Source organism: Larimichthys crocea, chromosome XVIII, assembly GCF_000972845.2.
Source record: "Larimichthys crocea isolate SSNF chromosome XVIII, L_crocea_2.0, whole genome shotgun sequence".
Taxonomy (NCBI): domain Eukaryota; kingdom Metazoa; phylum Chordata; class Actinopteri; family Sciaenidae; genus Larimichthys; species Larimichthys crocea.
In genome coordinates this window covers 14,304,662-14,325,517 of record NC_040028.1, presented here as the reverse complement: position 1 = coordinate 14,325,517, position 20,856 = coordinate 14,304,662, and the positions used below count along the sequence as shown (strand labels likewise).

The window sequence follows — 20,856 nt, the reverse complement described above, 5'->3', positions numbered from 1 at the left end:
AAGAGTTATGTCTAGTTGCGCACCCTCATCTGAGAATGGAAGAGGAGGACACTGGGACATGAAGTACCTGAGGATGCCTGGAGGAGAACAACTAGGCCAGTGGGTCTGTCCTCAGTGGAAGGTCCACTCTGGCCACAGATCACGCAGTCATAAAGAACCTCAGACTCCATCACTTCAGACGCTCCTAGATCCATGGCTGCCTCGGTGTCAGGAGATTCTAGCAAGGAAGAGAAAAAAAAAAAGTACAAATTTTATTAAAAGTTTGCAAAAACATTCAAACTTCTGCCATAAACACGTAATCAGAACCATGAAATACACTGCAGCTACAACAATAATTAATATTCAATGATCTGTGAGCATTACATTCACCTCTGTGTGAATGAAAAGCATCCACCTGTGTGAGAAACAAAAACACTTAGAGGTAATGTGGTCTGAGGCTTTCCTTTAGGCAGATCAGTGGAGGTAACGATCCATAACGAAGAGGGGGTCACCGACTGTAAGCCAAACTCCTACTCAGATGACATACTCTGTTACACAATATTCCTTTCTAATTTACACTGAAAGTAACCAAGTCTAAGAGCATTCTTCCGACTTTGATCCTCTGGTGTATTCAATTCCTCTGCGTTTCCTTCCTACAGAAGAATGAGATGGGACTTGCATAAAATTCACCCTCTGATTGGCGCAGTACTCGAAATTAATTACAGACGTGAAATTAGTTTTAAATGTTAAGAACCGTGTTCAATTTGAGCAGTAAATATTGTGGAGAAATGTCAAGCTGTGTTGGAAATTGATTTATTGCTTTTTCTGGAAAAATATGTTCTCAAGAGAGGTCACTGTGTTCCTGGGGAAATGAAGGATGCATTAGATGTCAACACTGCAGCTTTAGCCTCAGGCCATCCCGGTACGTAGAGCAGCCAATGTGCCAACACACACACACACACACACACACACACACACACACACACACACACACACACACACACACACACACACACACACACACACACACACACACACACACACACAAAGATGATAAGGACACACAAACTGTTGTTACTGTCTAAGCATACAAAAGGTTTGTAATTCTTCAAATGTTATTCTGTTTTTAAAGACTGGTGGTTAATGCTGACACGGACCAGAAGATAAGATAGACTTTAAAGTTGATCTGGAAGGACGTTCCAACAACGGGGAACAACAGAAGAGAAAAATTTGGATTGCCCTGAGCGTACGGGTGGCAGAGCCAGGCATCGTTCGTTGGAGGAGGTAACATATGTCTGTATAAGGCAATTCAAGACGGTGTGTACAGAACCGGAGACTACTTTCCAGGCAAACATTAGCTATTTTAATTTACTGCGGGCTGCTACAGGTAGCAAGTGGAGCTCGATGTGACCTTTTGGCTTGATTGAATACACAGTGGGAGTAGCAGTCTGTTGCTGAAGGAGCTGTCTTCAGTTACACAGAGCAGTGCCCAGGTAAGACAAGCTAAGCAGGGAGTCACATAAGAACAGAGGTTTTTATTATCCTAAATATAATTCAAGGTCTTTCAATGTTCTTTCAAGGTTTACTATGTGACAAAATTGGGTTTCAAGGCCGACTCCAAGACCATCAAGCTCAGCTGTGTTTCACATAATACTTTTGGAAATTCTTTGGCCTCGATTACTAATAATTTTCCGACAGACGTGAGCGACTGTTACCAGAATGGCAGACTCGAGGAGAAATACTTCAATTATGTTACACACCCTGAAGAAAATAATGCCAGATGCTACATCTACAGTCCTCCACTTTAAAAACTCATCTTCCCATCTCATTTAAATCTCACTTTGGAGCAGATGATGCAAAGCCTGCAGTGAATTTGAAGTAAGCAAACTAAAGTTAGAGCTCGGCGAGAGCGCGCAGAAAAAAGGTCAGAATACAGTCCTGCCAAAATGGTCTGTCTGATCACAGCGGCCATTATTCATTCACTAACCATGCTGTGTCAGGGTGGGCCCTGGGAGTCCAGTCCACTATTAGTGCTTTGATCTTATATGCCCTCAGCCAGCAGCCACCCACAGTCCCACAGGAGCACTCTCCTCTCAATTTCTCCTAACAGGCCTGCAGGGACTACAAACACAGACTCGGCCCACTGTCACCTTGCCCAGATGAAAAAGGCACAGCAGCAATGATAAGTTTATTTCAGCCAGCAGCGCTTTTCTTCAAGGGCTACGGTAGATGAGATGCCCTTCAAACAAAAAGTGTTAATGTGTGTTTTGTGCGTCATAAAAAGGTCTTGTGCACCTATGTCAGAACAAATCCAGTTTGGTAAGCACAATATATCAGAGTGGTTGTTACAGCCGTACACTGTAAAGCGGTGCATACTCCAGTCCTTGCTCGAGGCATAAACATCCAGAGTGGTGCTCCGTGCAAATTGCCAGTTTTCATTCTACATAATTAGTCAGAAAGGAGGAGGCTGATTGTCTTGACACGATGTATATTCTCAAACTCACTGGATTAGAAATTAACGAGAAGTTTAGGTGTACATGACCACCCTCACCTTCAACATTTCATTCTTGGTTCACTTGTTTAGCTTTGCAGCATTGAGGTTACAGCAGACTGAATATTGCTCTTTGATTTACAACTATGTTACCGTAACAATGCCAAGAAAAGATTGTGTTAGCACTGACGGGAGGTAAAGTCGTTCAAACTGAAATTTGGACAGTAGCATGTGTAAATGCCAAGTAACTTAAAGCTCTGAGACCATAAAACTGACGTAGTTCGCCCTTTTCTTACCGACATCCATGGCTGTCTCCATGAAACTCTTCTGCCTGGATGCAAATTCAGCAAGCAGCTTCTGCTGTCTCTCTCGGGCCCTCTGACGCCTGAAAGAAAGAGTAATGAAATGATGAAAAGAACGACAACAACCGAGTATGTAACTTGAGTTCAAAACCAAACGAATACTAAATTTAATATATATTATAATCAGCTACTAAAATAAAACGTTTCTTTATATCATCTTACTTCTATCAGAGAGATTGTGGAAAAGGAATAACATAATCTCCATGAGAAAACATGGAAGTGAAAGTAAGTGAAAACATTTCAAACACTGACAATAAGCTGCTCCTGATAAGCTCCTGGCACCACTTTAAGGACATAAACCATTGCACTTCCACTTCACAAATGCATTAAAGCATCCTGGGATACTGCATGTGCAACAGACTCTTCCATGTAGCAGGGGATACGGATACATAAACAGCAGGGGTCTGATTCCAACAGGACAGCGTTGTGAAAGTTAGAAAGGTTGATTATTAAACTAACATAGTGGGTTGAGCCTCTCTCTGCAGACTTACAGGGTGAGCGCTGACTGTAAATTAAGTCTCTAATAAGAGGACATAAACAAATACTGACAGGAGCGTCACAGCTCAATAATTCTCACTGATGGCTTCAGGGTTGCCGACAAACAGCATGAGGAATGGGGCAGCGGCTTCTCACTTCTCACCGCTGCTGACCGCACGCACTGCTGCCTGTCGGTTGCCTTGGAAACAGCACTAGTTTGTGTGAATGGGAGAGATTCTACCTTTACCTTTGTCTGTGGGGTGAAGCCAACCCCAAAAGCAGTCCATTATTAAACGGTTATAGCCCATTCCATCATCATTAGAGGAGAAGAACAGGAGGCACGGACTAGTGGGTGAGTGTGATGTGAAAAGCCAAAAACCCAATGGGTTTGACTTCACTGGGCCCTGTTTTCAGGGAGGTGCAGGGAGGTACTGCAGGGCTAATGGCAACAGATATGATAACTGGATAGATTAGATTACCTTCCATAATAAAAAAAACTCTTCCAAAGTAAATTAAAATTCAGTAAATGTAGCTTAAAAAGAAGCATCATCTGCCGCTGCTTTGGGCACATTATTAGTGGTGAAGCTTCTCGCTACTCTTCACTTTCCAGACAATTTCTTCTTCAGAGAAGCGAGCGTACAAGTCTTTCCTTGAAGCCATTTTTGTCCTGCTCAGTGATTGGTACAGATGTTTTAAAAAGGCATAAAGTGAAGAATTATCACTTCCTTTTTCTATTTCATTGATTTCACTCATTTGAAACCTTTTGCTCTGTTCTTGCACTGATGCTTTGAGCTGCTGAAATACAACACAACAAACACAATTCTGGTAGTCTTATATACATAATTGTAGATTATGCATCAATTATAAGTAATCATACAAATCATGACACAACATGCTTTTAAAAGATAGCTCTATGGACACAATACCAAGACGCAACCACTGCAGAGAATAGAGCACAACTGCCATATGGGCAGGCTGATTTTATCAGACTTTTATGTACAATTATTTACAATTATTAAATTATAGTGATGTGAAGTTTAAAGTTTCAATGCATTGACGTCATTTTGGATTATTATTGAAAATTCTGCCTGCATTACATATCTTTGTCAAGTGCAATATGGGCCGATAAATGCATATTGGATGAGCAACATGCAGCATGACACTGTACAAATGTAAATCTATAGTGTTGAATGTAGTGCACAAGGAAAAACTACACATGATTATGTTACCTCTCTTCTTTATCCATGGTTTTCTTGTCAGTGGGACTGTTCTTCTTTGGTGGAACAGGAGGACACACCTTCCCACAAATGTCCTGGATGCTACGCTTGATTTGGCAGCTGCGCGTGGCTGCCTTAGTGAGGATACGCTCAATGGCCGTGATGCCATCTCCGTGAGCGTGACGGCTAGTGTCCATATCCTCCAGCCAGGACGCCGACAGGGAGTTCTGCTTGGACGACATCTTCTGGTGGAGCTTGATGAGGAGGGACAACATGCTCTCCCGGATCTCCAGGATCTCGGTCACCAGCTGTGGGGGTGTGCCTGGCGGGACCCAGCGTGTTGAGGAGCTTTTAGGCCTGACGACCTGGGTGGCTTCAGTGTTGCTGCGGTTGATTATCTCCTGGAACTTCCTCCTGCGCTCCGCTACGAGGCTGAACACCTGAGCTTCACGCAGATTCTGAAAAATAAAGAATAATTTTTACATATTTGATGAATATTTTTATGTGAAACAAGTTGCAATCTCATTAGAACATTTGTTTTTGCATGAATGATCCAACCCTTAAGTCTGGCAGTGTTAATGACATGCCCCATGATTAAAACTATATGGACACATGGTACATAAATAATGTCACACACGTGTACATTTTTTCACAGCACACAAAGTTTCAAGAATCAAGCACACACCATGTCAGAAAAATATGCAAATAGAGAGAAAGAAAATGAAATTCCACCTGCATCTGGGTGCACAAACACCATCTCATAAAATTACATCACCAATAGTCTGATGGACTTTGATGAATTGGCGGCGTGCTTCATTACCATAGTCAGACAGGCACAATACACATAAAAGTCTAATTAAATGTCCATTATAAACCTTCAGCTGACGTTTCTCGAATACCTTCGCTGATAACGCTCAGAACAGCCATATACCTCTGAAAAATTCAAATCATCCTGATGTTAAAGCACACAAGCTATCTGAAGGATTGCCATGACCTGACCTGACAAAAAAAAGGACCTGAGCTGCACTGTTAAATAAACATACATCATATAGCCCAGTCAAGGCAACATCAATCATACTGACATGCGGTTAAAAAGCATTTACCCAAACCTGCATTGCACATGTAATTAGTTTCAGCAGTCAAGAGGGAGGGAAACTGCTGAAGCACGGCATTATGCACACCCTTTAACACACAAAGGCAGATGTCCTTTGAAAAGCTCAAAACAAAAACGTGCAAAGAAATTCTTCCACGATGAATATGAAAAGTCAACAAATGCAGCTGCTAATCACAGCCATCAACTTTTGTGGACAGAAATGTAGATAGCTACCTCTCTCCAATTCACTGAAAGACGCCGGGAGTTCTGTGGAGCAGGTACAGCAAAATGAACAATAATAATGATGATGATGATGGTATGAAAAGAGAACATGAAAGTACCCAAAAAACAAACTGTACGCATGTCAGAGCTCCAGAAAATGTTAAAAACAATACTGTGTTTGTTGATGAAATGTGCTATGGTTATCATACTAAGTAACTATAAAAAAAAAAATGGAGATTCAGAGAAGCACCAGAGACACTAGCACTTGTGTTCTAGGGACCATGAACGTCTGTAGTGCACTTCTTCATAAGTCATTTTATGATCCATGTACAAAGTACCTATAAACAACAAATCCCTGCATTGCACTTGGAAATGTGCTTATTAAATTTCTTGCTGTAAGTTAGCTGAGAAGACACCCTTTTGTACACTCGTCTCTACTCTAAATGTGAAGCTTCAGCCAGCAGCCAGTTAGCTCAGCACAAAGACTGGAAACAGGTGGCTAAGCTTGGTCATTTCCAAAGTTAACAAAAATCCAACTACCCAGCACCTCAAAGGATTTCTAAGTGAAAAAAAAAAATCAGTACAATACTGAGCTGTGGACTTTTTCTTGACCAGCAGCAGTCATACAGTTTCCACTGGTTGCCTGGCAACCTCACCTCAACCTTTAATGACAAGACCACGTCTTTGGCTGTGCTCCATTTGGATATACCGACGTCCTGCTTGTTACTTAGTGGCAAGTGCAGGAAGTCTCGGTTCAACGGAGAGCAGGCGGCATATGACAAGGCAGGTGTAATGTTCCATCAGCTGGTAATCAGGTTGCAGCATGTGGAGGAAATTAGTACAGTACCTTTCTGTTTAGAATTAGCCACTTCATGCCGTGTCAGATATACGTTTATGAATCTATACTGCCACCAATTCAAGTTGGCATCATGCGCTGGTCCACTGACCTCTAGAGAACAAATGGACACGCTAACAAAACTGGCTACTAATGCAAACTAACAGATACACAGCAACATTGGCACTGGAGTGTGTTTTTGGGCTTCCAATAATCATTGGCCTTTTAGCTTGGATCTCCACAGAAAAAAATATCTGGGTCTTGAGCACTTAGATGTTCACCTTTCCTCCCCAGCCGCTGGTTTAATTTAATGCTGTTTTGTACTGTCAGGAAGCATAGAGTCAACAGCAAACTGGGAGTCACTAGAAGTCTCGCTTACACTTGTCTTTATTTAATTAATTTTAATCAATGGTGCTGTAATCCAGCCCAGCCTTTAGCCAGAGCAACCTTTTACCTGGCCGTAAGAAGAGGCTTCAGTGCTGGTGCTGGGAGGGGCCTCTCTCTTCACTTCAGGAGCTGTCTCAGGTACACGAACCCTTACAAAGTTGATAACGTGGTGCAGATTGGAGAGGAGGTTGGTGCCAGGGAACCAGCTGTCGTGGCAGTGCTCCTCGATGCAAGGCTCCTGTAAGCATAAGATCCTGTGAGACGCTGCGATGACATTATACGTGAAGATTGTAACTCAAACGCTCAACATAACTAACCTCATCCTCCTTGTTGTCTTGAACTTGATTGTCCAGGCCCAGCTCGATCAGGTATAGCACCATGCACAGCACATGCTCGGACATGTTCTGATGATCCATCCATATCTAGAACAAATCGTGAAACTTAGTTCATTATCGTTTCGAATTGTAACGGTACAGACAAATGATTAAAACTATGCTAATGTAGTCACAGTTAAACAATTGCTCGCCTGAGAGTGCTTTTGCCTTTTTGTTTCTTCATGACAACTCAAATACACTATAAAGTCTGTTCACTTTTCCAGTCATGTCAGCACTGATTAGACGGCATGTCACACTACGTGTGCGGCAATTAAAGATGACAAAACACAAGCGCTTCTAATGTAGCTCAAGGAGTAAATTGAGATGCGAGGGCAGCACTGTGTTAAACCACATGAATAGTGAAAGGCTCACCTTGTAAAGGAGAGTGAATATCACAATGTGCAGCGTCTTGCAGTGCAACAGCTTGATTAGGCCTTTGTAACAGGGATGCAGACGAGTCCTCTCCTTGTATGGTGGCCACGGGTTGCCGGTGTGGATGCCGGACTGTTTTAAACTATCATCATCAGCAAGAAAGAAACTGTTAGTAACACACATAGTAAAACATACGTGAACATAGCAATCATCACGCCCAAGGGTGTACGATCGCTTACATGCAACACGCAGTCAAATTTCAGAAATAACGGTTCGATGAAGTGACACTTTACATTGTTCAGAGTAATGCACTGCACAGAGATTTTAGTCTATGCAACAGAACAGCCGATGGGCAGCGCAGTCTCTCACTCTATTAGTAATGATGGGATCATTGTTATATAAAACCAGGGCCGGCCTGACAGGCAATCCATCATATTCAAACAGTGTGAATGAGCAACATGAGGCTGTATCAGACTCTGAAGGTGGCAGTGGCAGCTTCAATATGCTTCAAGGAGAAATATGGCTTTGTAACACCAAAACTGGCCTAGGAAAGCGTAGTGAAAGAAGTACAATTAACTCTGTCAGGGATCTATCCATACGTTCAATTACACCTATACCAAAAAGAACAGACTAAAATCTCATTATAAAAAGGTTATCTTTCCGAATACTATTTCAAACATAGAGTTACTCCATTATTATAATTAGCATCTTCACAGATTCCCATCGACCTTCAGGAAATTAACCCCAAGATATCTCCTTCACTGTCTTGAAACCACAATCAAACAAGAAAGATTTCCTCAATCCTTTTACGATTTGGACTGTAATATTGATTTTTCTCGACAGTTATCTAATTGGAACCAACTTGAGCACCTGGTACACCTGACCTTTCTTATCATGTCTGTTCAATGTGCAGGTGAGAGGAGTGACCTTACGACACTAAGCAGAGCATGAAGCAGGTTGTTTGTTTGTTTTTTTTCATTAAAACTCCAGACAAAAGAATATTGTCAAGCAAAAACGCAACAAAAAGATGTGATATACAATGATTTAAATAAAAAATAACATACCTAAATGATAAAAAAAATGTTTTTACATGGGGGAACTAAAGGCAGCAGTGTTGACTTACAATGCTGAATATCTGTCCATTGCTGACTGTACATCACGCCGATACACTGTCCTCAGGACGACCATGATAGGGTCAAACTCCTTCTCCCACACCTCCGCTAGATGATAAAAAGAGAGAGAGAGACGTTTTGTAACCTCTGGTACAAAGTGACATTGATTCACTTTCTTGCTTCATTTCACCTTCTCTGTGTAAGTGGTGTAAGCCTGCCCCCAAGTGGACTGCTGAGGACTAATGACACAAACACTCAAGAGCCAAACACTTAAGTCTACCCACAGAGTATAACATGAAGTGTGCGGTCTGAAATACATGACATTTATTGACTCTCTGTGAGTTGGGTAGGATATCTTTTACAAGTAGGCATTGAGCATATGGTGTGCCATCCTATATTAATACAATAATCCTAAACAATGTAGACTTTTGTACACACACATATCTAATTGTTCCAAGGCACATATAAAAAGGCCATGAAATAGCAAAAATGTTGTATTGTTTTCAGTTAAAGTGGGAAATCCAAACACGCAGTTCCCTTCATACTGCAGTCTTTGTCACGGTTAACACTACTGTTGGCCAGTGGAGGGCAGTAAACAGACACATCTATCTCTTTATAGGAAGTTCAGCATCTCAGTTAAAAAAGTTGGCACTGTACCGAACACCTAACTGCCCACCATCTCTCCACATTTGCATGTCTATCTATGAGCCCTTGTGTGTGTGTGGGTGTATTTCAGGCCTATATGTTTAAAAACCTGAGTGAAAAATGTCCCCACCAAAAGTACCTATTTTATTCTATGTTATCGTCCCAGTCATGTAGCCCCAAAGCCTAATGATTAATATTACCTGACAGTCATCATATTGTTTTCACCAGCCACTTCTGTGACGTTCCCCACTGCATTTATCAAAAAGTATAACAACACGCAACTTGTTACAACTTCTGCATAAACATCCTACCTTTAGGTGTGTACATGCCCTGCTGCATGGAGCCTCCGGGCTCAAACACCGGTGCTTTGAAGTCAGCCACAGCAGAGAGCATTTCCTCAAAACTACAACTCCCTGGTACGATGCCACTCTTTGGGTTGGGATTCTCAGGAATCTTAGAAAACACTTAAGGAAAAAAAAAAACTGTCACGGATGCCTGCATACACTTGCTCTTATTTGTTAATCATTGAAGGATACAAGGTCTAGCAGCGCACTGTGTGTACGATCATTCATACACAACTGTGAGACCATCTCAGCCCGAAGTATCTCGTCATCAGTCATCCCTGTTAATGAGAGCGAGAGGTACAACATGAAGACAAAGTGATTAAGATTAAAACCCCAAACTAAATATCAGCAGAATCTGACTGTGACCATGGTTTTCCTGTGTTTGGCTGAAGATTATAAGATAAGGAGAGGCCGGTTTAACTAACACTGCCACGAAATGAGAGGGCTCCTCTTATGGTTAATATTTTGTGTAAAATCCAAAGAGAGGAGTGTCAGTGTGGCTCTGCCATGGCAGGACTTTTTGGATACGATTCAGAGCGCCTCTGTTCATCTACAGCATAAACAAAATTCTTTCAAACACAAGTCCAAATGTCACTGTCAGCAAACACAAACACTGCAGAGGTGTGGTGCATCTAAAAAAATGTCACTAAACCGCATTGCCACACAATCCATAATAACTTTAGGCTGTATATAGCCAGTGACAAAAGAAGAGAAACAGCTGGTTGACCCTGACGGTTTGTCATAAAAAGGAAAAAGCACACGCACCAGTAACTCGTGATAGTGTGACAGTGAGCCAGCATGCACAGAACCAGAACCCTGACACTGATACTTGAAATTCAAACTCTTTTAAATTGCCAAAAGAGTGATTCAACTCTAGTACTCCATCCTTTCCTTATAATGCAACATTTGGCATGTGTCATGTAATCTGAGCCAGGCCACATTTCACAATTTCAGTGGTTGTGGTGCAATTCAGACAGTGACCGAGACCACCCGGTCTCCATCAGTGTAGGATGCCTGAACAAGGATCTTCTTAATGGATAGAAGAATAGCACTGCACCATCATGTATATTGAAGCATCCGCCATGTCTCTTCAGAAATACAATTGTAATGCTCTTGTTTTGAGACTAGCATTTCATGATACCCCTACGAAATATTTCACTAAAGATAAACTAAACATTATATATGAAATAATTATACTATGATAGTAAACATAACATATGAAAATGGTGATATTGGTGACATATTGCCACTTAAGTTGCTACATTATTGATCATATAAGTGTATCAACATCCAAGCTTTATTTGCTGTGGGGCTTAATATATCATATACAAGCGGTTTCTTACTCCCTGCAGACCGTGTGCATCCTAAGTTGTACCACTTACCCAAATGAATACGAAGGCTCGTCAATATGACGAGGAAAGTCAGCGCTCCCTCAAGCATCGGCCTCTCCTGCTCAGAGTCTAACACAGCATTCTGATGCTGAGACGCCATGGTCAACAGGTCAACCACTTTGAACCTATGTGAGAGAAGATAGTGTATATAAGGCTACTAACCTGTGTTGAAATAAAATTAGTTATAATATATAAACACAAGTGTAGGAGTTAGAGCGTACCTCTCAAAAACACTTGAGATAAAGTAGTCAGGATCCAGTCTTGATGCACAAACCTGAAATAAGATTAAAATAGTGATTACTGTTAAAACATCTACACTACGAGTGATGCTTATGGTGAGCACTGTCTGTGATAGAGCAATACAAACCTGGAGCAGATAGATGTCTGGGTCAATCATGGAGTTGCAGAAGTGTGACTGCACGTAGGTCATAGCCTGACCCTTGATCTGCAGACCATTCCTGACCCACATGTTGCTGTGAATCTCTGACAGGCATGCCTACAGTCATACACGGCAACATTTTAGTTAACATGACCTGGATGAGCTGTACACGTAATTACAACCTGCAAATCTGTCTGTCTCTAGTGTTATACCTGGATCTGAAGCGGATGCACCATGATCTTCATGAGCATCTCTTGGTCGGGCAGGAGGCTGTCCAGGTCGAGGCCTTGGCACTTCACAGCCTGAATTTTTTTTTAACAACATGACTAGTTTTGAAAAATCACACAACAATATCCAGCGGAGTCATGTCGTGACGGATGATCTGACATACCTTACTGAGGAACATGGCATAGTAGCGGTGCAGTGGCAGGTGAAATGTCACTTGATTTGGAGCAGGCTAAAAGAGATAGAAGAGCCACGAGTAAGCTTGCTTATAAATGAAACTAAATAAATTTAAATATAGTGATTTGGCTTTCAAATTTACCTCATCGATGAAGCCAATGGCATCAAACCAGATCTGCAGGGTCTCCAAGCAGTAGCGCACCACAGTTTTAGTATATTCCTGTGTTTCCTGTTTAACATGTTATAACATTCATGCAGGGTTATACATCTATATGCTTGAGATGCATGCTCCATTGTTTGTTTAAGAACATGCACACAGTAGACATGTGTGAGGGAGAGTAGAGACAGGACTTACTCTGACTTTGCAGTGTGTCAAGAGACCCCACATTGGTTGTGCACAGGCCTCGAGCTCTGCTGCAAACGCTGCATAGTATGTCTGAGACTCAAATTCCACGTGTTCATTCAACTCGCGCTTATTCAGGTTCATACCTATCACAGCAGGGAGAGAGACAGTCGAAAAAGAAAAGCACAGAGCTGAAATTCTGAAAATTCAGTGTCTACCTCTTTACCCCCTAATATTTTTATGCACATAATGTTTGTATGCATGTGTTACCGTATTAGCATTTTCTATATTAAAACACCAGAATTTAAAGTGCAACAGACATGCATACAATGTAATAGTGACACTTCAGCCTCAGCAAGAGGATACTGCAGCCTACCGTGCAGGGGTGAGTGTTATTTTTAGGGTAGAGTGCACATGGCAAATGAGCAACACTAACCACAACTACAAAGAGTCATACCCCCCCCACGCAACTCACTTTTTCCTACAAGGCATTATTGTCAGTTGAGGACAACTGTGTAGTGGCATTACCAAAACACTTACACTGCCAGAAATGAATAGTTGGGGGTAAAAGGCAGCACGTATTAATCAAGGAAACAAATAACAACATATGCGCAAGAGAGGATGCGGTGGGATCCGAGAGCGACATCTGTTCCGCAACCATTTATCTCACCTGTACGACCTCTAATCTGAATTATCAAAGCTAGATATACAGCAGGCAAACACTATATCTGGTCGGCATTCAAAGTTTCCATTTATTATAGAAATGCTTTGCAGAAAGTGATGCATGGGCAACAAATTGCTTTAAAGTCTTTGAGCAAGGGCACTCAACGGCAAACTCTGTGAGCACTATATATGTTGCATTAACCATTAAAACCATCAAACTTACCTTGGAAAAACGACACGAAGCTCATCCACAGCATTAACAATGAATGGTCCTCCAGGAACTTTTTCGCTACACTTTGGTGTGAGAGGATGTTAATAAAGTCACTAACTAATGGCCAGTAGGTGTTGTTCTTCAACAAAGCCTCGCTGCAGTTCACCACAACATGGCGACTATTCTCTTCATCTGCAAGGAAAAAAGAAACAATGGACAAGGACACACACACACGTACATTAAGTCAAGGCTCTCTTTGTATTTAGTTGTTTAAACCGACACATGAAAAGAAAGTGACAAATATGTGGAGGAGGACAATACACTCACTCAAATTGCACAACCCAACAGCTCAGTGCCAATATAGAGTAATAACTGTCAGCTGTACTAAAAGGAATTTTAAATTCAAGCTTATTTGACTCCGCGTGAGAAAAAACATGAAACATCTGTGTTTTCTGCACTGAGAATGATTAAAAAATACAAAGCAATCTTAACAGCTGCATTTTGTTCTTTGAAAGCAGTCCAGGTTTTCCTCTTTGAGACATTTAACAGGCTTCATGCACCTGTTTGATGTACTACTAAAAAAGAGAAAGTGCGGTCTTTATGAATGCATGAGGAACCACTACCATTAAAATAATTATGTCATCCATGCCTGATGGTCCAATCCATGATACTGGATCTATTGAGTGGGCTAATAGAAAACTCTGAACCTTTCCTCTTGCAAACAGTCAAAGAAGTTAATGATCAGTCTACAAGATCAAGCAATGCTGTTCACATTGGGTGTGGTTTATCACGTCAGCCCACCTGCTTCATTTACAAACTACCTGAAGCGCGATGAGATGTGTGCCCAATCAAAATAATCCCCCAACTCACCCTGAAGCTCACTTTTAATAAGGCAACTCTCCATCATGTAGAGGAGGACTGTGACCATGATGTCCAGCAGATGACACTCCTCCGTCACATGTCGGGCCAGCTCCTCGTTGCTGAACAGCTGCACGCTGATATGTACAATCCGGTTGGACATTGTGTCCGACTCGTGGCTTTTCATCAGTGTTTTCATGATGAATGCATAATGCTGAACAAATGTTTTTGTAAAAGTGATCTGCCAGACAGGAAGAGAAAAGCCCATAACACAATTATGGCTTTTTAAACGAGGACTCCATTTGCTTTCAAAACCTCATACATATGACAAGCATCCTTTCAGTTGCCATGAGAAATTATATTTCGACAAATGGCCAGGCATGCATCTCAAAGTGAAAACAGACGGTTGTATTATTGTGTATAAATGTGAACACGGAAGAGAAAATACCTTGTAATCTTGATCTGGCAACATGTTTAGTAAGAAGGTGACCATCTTCTGAGGAAACTCATATTTTATTGTCCAAAACAGCAGCTCCTCCAGAAAGCATTTATGTTTCAGAGATTCAATAATACACGGGTCTGAGGGCAGAAAAGGGACATGATAAGACGGGCGGTTGATGAAACAGATAGTAATACATTTATAATAAGAAGAAGAAGAATTATTATTATTATTACATTTTCATTACATTTACCTTTGGTACTACTGCTCAGCTTAACCCTCTTCCTCTGTCCAACAGACTGCCCTGCATCTTGGTCCTCCTGAGAGAGAACAACAACAGCAACACCAATATCAACTAACAGGTCTATAAAACGTTTATCAGTTAACTGGACATCAGTTCATTCATCCATTTTCTGTAAACGCTTATCCTCATCAGGGTTGCGGGGAAGCTGGAGCATATCCCAGATGGCTTAGGGCGAGAGGCGGGGTACACACTGGACGAGTCACCAGGTTATTACAGGACACATAGAGACAAACAACCATTTGTAGATCAGGTCATATCAAACTGAAATAGACGAACCTGAAATGCTGATTCATCAATAACCATTTTGGTAACTGGTTAATTGTTTAATTTTGTAAGTATCAAGTGAAAATCCCAAATATAAACTTGTGTATTTGGACTTTTGGATTACTGAATGATTGAAGACATCCGTGTAGGCTATGGTCATATGTGATGGGCAATTTATTTTACATTTCTATTGACATATTAATAAGAAATGACAAGTAATCTTTGTGAAACAAACATAAATACAAAACACATGTCAGAAAGTACATGTGAGGGTGTCGCAGAAACCTATAATGGACTGTATGAGAACCACACCCAAAAGCTAACATACAAACATGCTGTGGTTAAAGGTGAAGTGGTTAAAAAGTATTCTGTGTGTGTATGATATTTGCACATACCTCTTTACTGGACTCATCTGGGCTCCCGGGTGCAGAGGTTCCTAACAAGACCAAGAAAAAGATTTAGCAGCAAGTCGTCATTAGCAGCACCTGAAGCCATCGGACAAACACAAGCAGACGCCTGCAGATTTCTCTGTTTGCAAAACGGATTTTGTTTAAGCAGTAGTATTATTCTACAAGGGTTAAAATAAGATGTGACACACTTTTCTACTTTCTACAGTTCAAGTGTTCAGTGTTTGTACACTTCGGAGCTAATTATCTGACCCCTTTTTGATTTGTTTGGGATTTCACATAAAGCACTGGTAGATGGTTAATGAAAATATGCTTCATGTAATGTGTAATGGTTGTCTTACCCAATAGGACCATTGCTCCTGCACCTCCCTCTGCACCAACAGTGACATCAGCAGCAGCACCTTGTGCTTTCTCCTCCACAGACACAAGACCTGAATTCTTCAACGCTGACAAATACTTGTCATAGTTCTTTTTAGCATACAAATTCTCTTCTTGGCCTGCAAGAGGTACGCAAAACAGGTACGGCAACAATTAGTATAACACCAACATATCAACGTGAAGAAAACTTTAGCATGAGCAAATGTGTCATATTTGAAGTAAAGGAGGATTTAAGCATGGCTTAGATTAAAATGCAGACCAAGGGGTTTCCCTCTTTCCATTTCTTTATATTTTAACTGTGAACGTTGGAGATGCTGATAGGTGCTTAAATGGATCAGTCAATCTCCTCATGAGAAGTGACTGTAATGCATTTATGACCAAGACAAGTAAAAAAACAACAACATTATTTTAATCATAACATTTTTTAACCTAAAATCAAGAAGAGGAAAATGTCTGCAATATGTCAACGCTTAATCCGTGTTGGTCTAACACAAACTCTAGTGTAGATACTTACCCATGCTCAACTCCTTGAATGTTTGCTGATTGGTCAAGATCTTTGTCAGTACAGTCCTCATTGCTCCACCCATCTTTGTGAGCTCCTCCAGAAAGGAGATCTGAGGCTCCAGCTGCTGCAACACTTTCTGAAGATCTCGCTCAGTTGAGGTGTCTGGTAAAGCAAGATAAGAGATTTAAGCCGTCAGAAAGTACACTGTGAAGTTAGTTTGGAATGTAAACAGTTGTATAACATCGGTATCCGGCTTGCAGAGCAGACCCTGCCTTACATTTGAACTTAAGGAGTTCCACATCATATATAAAATGATCAAAATCAAAGTGGACTAGAAGACAAAGTGTTTTCACCTGGTTCAACGTATCCATCTCTCAAATACTGTATGATACACAGGATAAAGCGAGGAAGAACCATCTCAGACATCAAGAGAAGGTCTCGAGGTATCGAGGGGACATTCTCCCCTGTTCTCAACCGATGCCGTCTGCAAAACCTGGCAGGAAAGAAACAAAAAAAACAAGTGTTGATGTTGCAGACCTCTCACAAAGATCAATGCAGCCATTTCTGTTTCTCTCTCTTTGATTAATCCGTTTTTGTGTGAATTCTTAGGCAGCTTAAAATCGGGTGACACTAGAAACTATGAGAGGCTCTATAATGGTCCAGACAAACCCGGAAGCTTGGGTTTAAATATTTTGTTTTTACAGATGTAAGTTGAATATTGAGCAGTATGGAGATGTTAGATGAGCATTCCAGTATAAGAATCTGGGAGATATATTTTATCTCTGCCCATACACACAGTGTGATCCACACAAACACACAACTAACTACATCTCTCTGTCATATTCCTCAAGAATATGACAGAGAGAATAATAATGAATGTATTTGATCTGGCAGAAAGACCTAGAGTGTGATTTGAGCAAGGAGGATTTGTTAAATGTTTTATCTAATACCGGGAAACACATGAGAGAGGCGAGGGGGAAATGTAATCAGTGTAAGTCAAGTCAGAGATTTTATTTTACTCCTTTTCTTCCTGGAAAATAATTTATGTTGGAAATGTCAGAGTAAAATAGGGACATTTTTACATGTAACTTGGGGAGGTAAACTGGTCTACCTGTTTTGGGAGAAAGTATTGGAACACATAAGTAAATGGCCAAGTGTGGCGGTACCTGTATCACCGAGACTGTGTTTGTTAGGGGGACCAATCAGATGTACCAAATATATCCAAATATGAGCGGGCAAGTTTCAAAGGTCGGGGTGGTCACAACTGCTCAAGCAATCCTCAGATTATGGAAGCGCACAGTCGCTCTATATGTTTAAAAATTGATGTAATGCATCATGTTGGCTAGAATTAAGTAAGTTAAGGAAAATGTAAGTATTTCTGGAATACAGGACTACTGGGAGATTTTGAAGATCTGGCAATGTTTTGGCTGTTTCAAGGACGTTAATTTATCACATGCCTTTGTATACATTGCTGTATTATATGTTAGATATTGTCTGGCGATGTCTATGTTTATTTTCCAAGTTTAATTTTATGCTTACGCATGCACGAGTGAATCAAAACTTATAATAACAAATCAGTCAGCAGCAGAGTCACTGCAAATCAAAGCACCTAAACTGAATCACTGTCCTACTTCAACCTAATAAAATCAGATTGAGGCTGACAAAATCTGATATCACAGTTAGTCAACACATAAAAAGGGTAGCAATAATGTGTGTGTAAGTTTTGACTCTGTCATGCAATACTACGAGTGTAAATTACAGTCTCAGGGAAGGAAACCTATCATCAAGAATGGACAGAGGAAAAGAAGATTTCTCCATTAAATTAATATAAAACAACAGCTATCACTCAGCTGGAATTAAGTAATAAAAGAGGACACGATATATCACTTCCAGGCCACAGCTAAGCAGTCATATGTTGGTCATATATAGCTAGATATGAGGAAATTACAGCTGGTACGAGAATTACTGTTAGCCTGAGCTGCTTATTCGAGGTTTTCGAGTTATTATTTATGACAGTTATTTATATCATGGTCATTTACTTTTGTAATATTATTTATATTATGGTCACTACTCTTGCAATAATATTATTATATGTATCATGGTCACTTTCTTTGCAATATTTCTTACACTATGGTCACTTTACATTACAATACTCTTTTTATATATCATGCCACTTTTTATCCTCAGTACTTGTTTGTTTTTGAAGGTTGATTGTTTTTTGTGTTTATAGATATTTCTGTTTGTTTATTGTGTTTTTTTGCCTTTTCTACTTTTTTCTAATTCTGTAGTGTATGCTACACCTTCCTCTGCTGCAGTACATTTCCCCGTGGTGGGATGAATAAAGTATATCTAATCTAATCTAATCTAATCTAATCTAATCTAGAAACCTATCATCAAGGATGGACAGAAGATTTCTCCATTAAATTAATATAAAACGACAGCTATCACTCAGCTGTAATTGAGTAATAAAAGAGGACACGATATATCACTCCCAGGCCACAGCTAAGCAGTCACATGTTGGTCATATATAGCTAGATATGAGGAAATTACAGCTGGTACGAGAATTACTGTTAGCCTGAGCTGCTTATTCGAGGGTTTATAGATAATCGATAAATTGAATAGATCCCTGACTTTGTATTATTTTTTATTATTGTTATTATGTTTTTGTTTCTGTACGTTTTGTTCACATTTATTCCGCTGCACATTATACTCCACTTGCACATTATTTACTCTGTTACTTTTGTAAATAGTACACTGTGTTTTCCCTCCCTTGGTTTTCCTATTTTTCGCTTGCTGTAAATAACTGAATTTCCCCCGTTGTGGTGATTCAATTAAAAGTCTATCTTATTCTTTCTTTATACAAAAAACCACTTAATAACTCAAATATTAAAATAAAACCTGCATGTCAACTTAATACCATTACACTCCCACACAACATACACATTTACTGTAATTGATCTTTTATATACCTTTAATATATAGTTTATATATTTTTTTGTTCTTAATAGATGGTTACTTGTTTACATATGTTGTTTTTGTTTGTTTGTATACTGGAGTATTGTAACAAAAAATAATTTCCCCCTGAGATTATTAAAGTATTTCTGATTCTGAATTTTAAAACAACAACAAAACAAAAACAAAAACAAGGGAGACAATAACCTCATAACCCTTAGTGCTACCCAACACCTCCCTCATCCCTGTACCTCTTGAAAATAGTGTCTTTGTGCCTCATTTTAAACTGTTTCAATGCTTTAACTCCTTTGTAAATCAAAAACCTTTCCTTTGTCCCAATTAAAGTTAGATAAAAGTTTATTCCCCCCCTTAAATTATAACTCCCCTCATGCATGAGGAATAATTTCTGTTTTAGCTTTAAACATAGATGAATTATTAATACATGACAGGAGCATCGTTACATTGAAAGCTGTCGCTGACTGGCATGTCATATGTCATACATAATTATGAGGAAGGTAGCACAGACTGATCAGGAGGTTTTATTATCGCTGTCCACAGGAGCTGTCAAAACAATACCAGCTAACGCGTAGCTTAGCTTAGCTTAGCTTAGCTTTAGCTTAGCATTGGACTTACCCACTCTCTCGCATGACATTACTGTCTCCACAGTCACAGGCCCCGCCAGCCTGGCTCCGGAACATGTTGAAATCATGGCCCGTGTGGTCTCCGTTATTGAAACACTCGGCGCACAGTGACATGCACGGAGAGATGCCACAGGTCCGGCATCGATACGCGACGAAATTAGCCGTCCAGACCAAGCCGCACAGAGTCGCGTTGTCATAGGACCGGACCGTTATGCAGAACTCCTCGAAGCCGTCACCTCCCGCGATCAGACATTTACACCAGTCAAGAGCTTCGCTGTCCGCCGCTGGTTTTTCGGGATTCAGCACGGCGTCGAGTAGCTCCTGAAGTTGTCGGACTCCGGAGCTATTGTCAATCCGGTTTAAGTCTGCCTTCAAGTGGGCGGCAGTGGCTTTCTTGTCCCGGCGCAGCAGCGACGCCGCCATCATGCACTCTGGCTTGTTGTCCACAAATTTATTTTTGTTGTCTTGTTTCCATGTTCTCGCGCTTTCTCGCGATACTTCGTCGTCGTTACGTCGTTTGTTGGCTGGGTGACGGATTTCTAAACGTAATTTCACCCCGGTGATAATGTTGACACCTGTTTTTCAGTTTAGTCCTAGTCCTGTGTCAAAGATCATTCTTAGTCTTAGTCTTTAGTCTTTCACAAATCATTTTTTTGTTCATAATTTTCAAAAAATATTAGTCCAGTTTTAGTCAAAACATTTCAGTCTTTTTCTATTTATTTCAGAAATATTTATTTTGTTTATTAATTCCAGTTCACTTGTTGTGTTCCACAGTTAACATCTTGATAAATGACTTGATGAAATTTGTC

The 20,856-nt window shown here is 40.5% G+C and overlaps 1 protein-coding gene across 3 annotated transcripts in view; it reads right to left on the bottom strand.

Moving 5' to 3' along the window:
- Window positions 1-20,540, bottom strand: part of ubr3 (ubiquitin protein ligase E3 component n-recognin 3) — a 40,897-nt gene extending 20,357 nt beyond the window's left edge. Inside the window, exons 1-26 of one of the 3 annotated variants that reach the window (XM_027290906.1) lie at window positions 20,040-20,540; window positions 16,808-16,947; window positions 16,464-16,616; window positions 15,913-16,068; window positions 15,560-15,600; window positions 14,850-14,916; window positions 14,606-14,736; window positions 14,170-14,398; window positions 13,312-13,491; window positions 12,438-12,571; window positions 12,225-12,311; window positions 12,072-12,137; window positions 11,893-11,982; window positions 11,669-11,797; window positions 11,523-11,575; window positions 11,293-11,426; window positions 10,103-10,188; window positions 9,878-10,019; window positions 8,933-9,029; window positions 7,810-7,951; window positions 7,381-7,485; window positions 7,131-7,301; window positions 5,854-5,886; window positions 4,539-4,984; window positions 2,767-2,855; window positions 68-217 (exon numbers count right to left, since the gene is read on the bottom strand). In XM_027290906.1, coding sequence (XP_027146707.1) covers window positions 68-217; window positions 2,767-2,855; window positions 4,539-4,984; window positions 5,854-5,886; window positions 7,131-7,301; window positions 7,381-7,485; window positions 7,810-7,951; window positions 8,933-9,029; window positions 9,878-10,019; window positions 10,103-10,188; window positions 11,293-11,426; window positions 11,523-11,575; window positions 11,669-11,797; window positions 11,893-11,982; window positions 12,072-12,137; window positions 12,225-12,311; window positions 12,438-12,571; window positions 13,312-13,491; window positions 14,170-14,398; window positions 14,606-14,736; window positions 14,850-14,916; window positions 15,560-15,600; window positions 15,913-16,068; window positions 16,464-16,616; window positions 16,808-16,947; window positions 20,040-20,473 — 3,685 coding nt within the window. In that variant the 5' untranslated portion in view covers window positions 20,474-20,540. The remainder of the gene's footprint in view (window positions 1-67; window positions 218-2,766; window positions 2,856-4,538; window positions 4,985-5,853; window positions 5,887-7,130; window positions 7,302-7,380; window positions 7,486-7,809; window positions 7,952-8,932; window positions 9,030-9,877; window positions 10,020-10,102; window positions 10,189-11,292; window positions 11,427-11,522; window positions 11,576-11,668; window positions 11,798-11,892; window positions 11,983-12,071; window positions 12,138-12,224; window positions 12,312-12,437; window positions 12,572-13,311; window positions 13,492-14,169; window positions 14,399-14,605; window positions 14,737-14,849; window positions 14,917-15,559; window positions 15,601-15,912; window positions 16,069-16,463; window positions 16,617-16,807; window positions 16,948-20,039) is intronic. The other 2 variants (XM_027290907.1, XM_027290908.1) reach the window with 2 other exon arrangements.
- Between the last annotated feature and the right edge of the window lie 316 nt (window positions 20,541-20,856).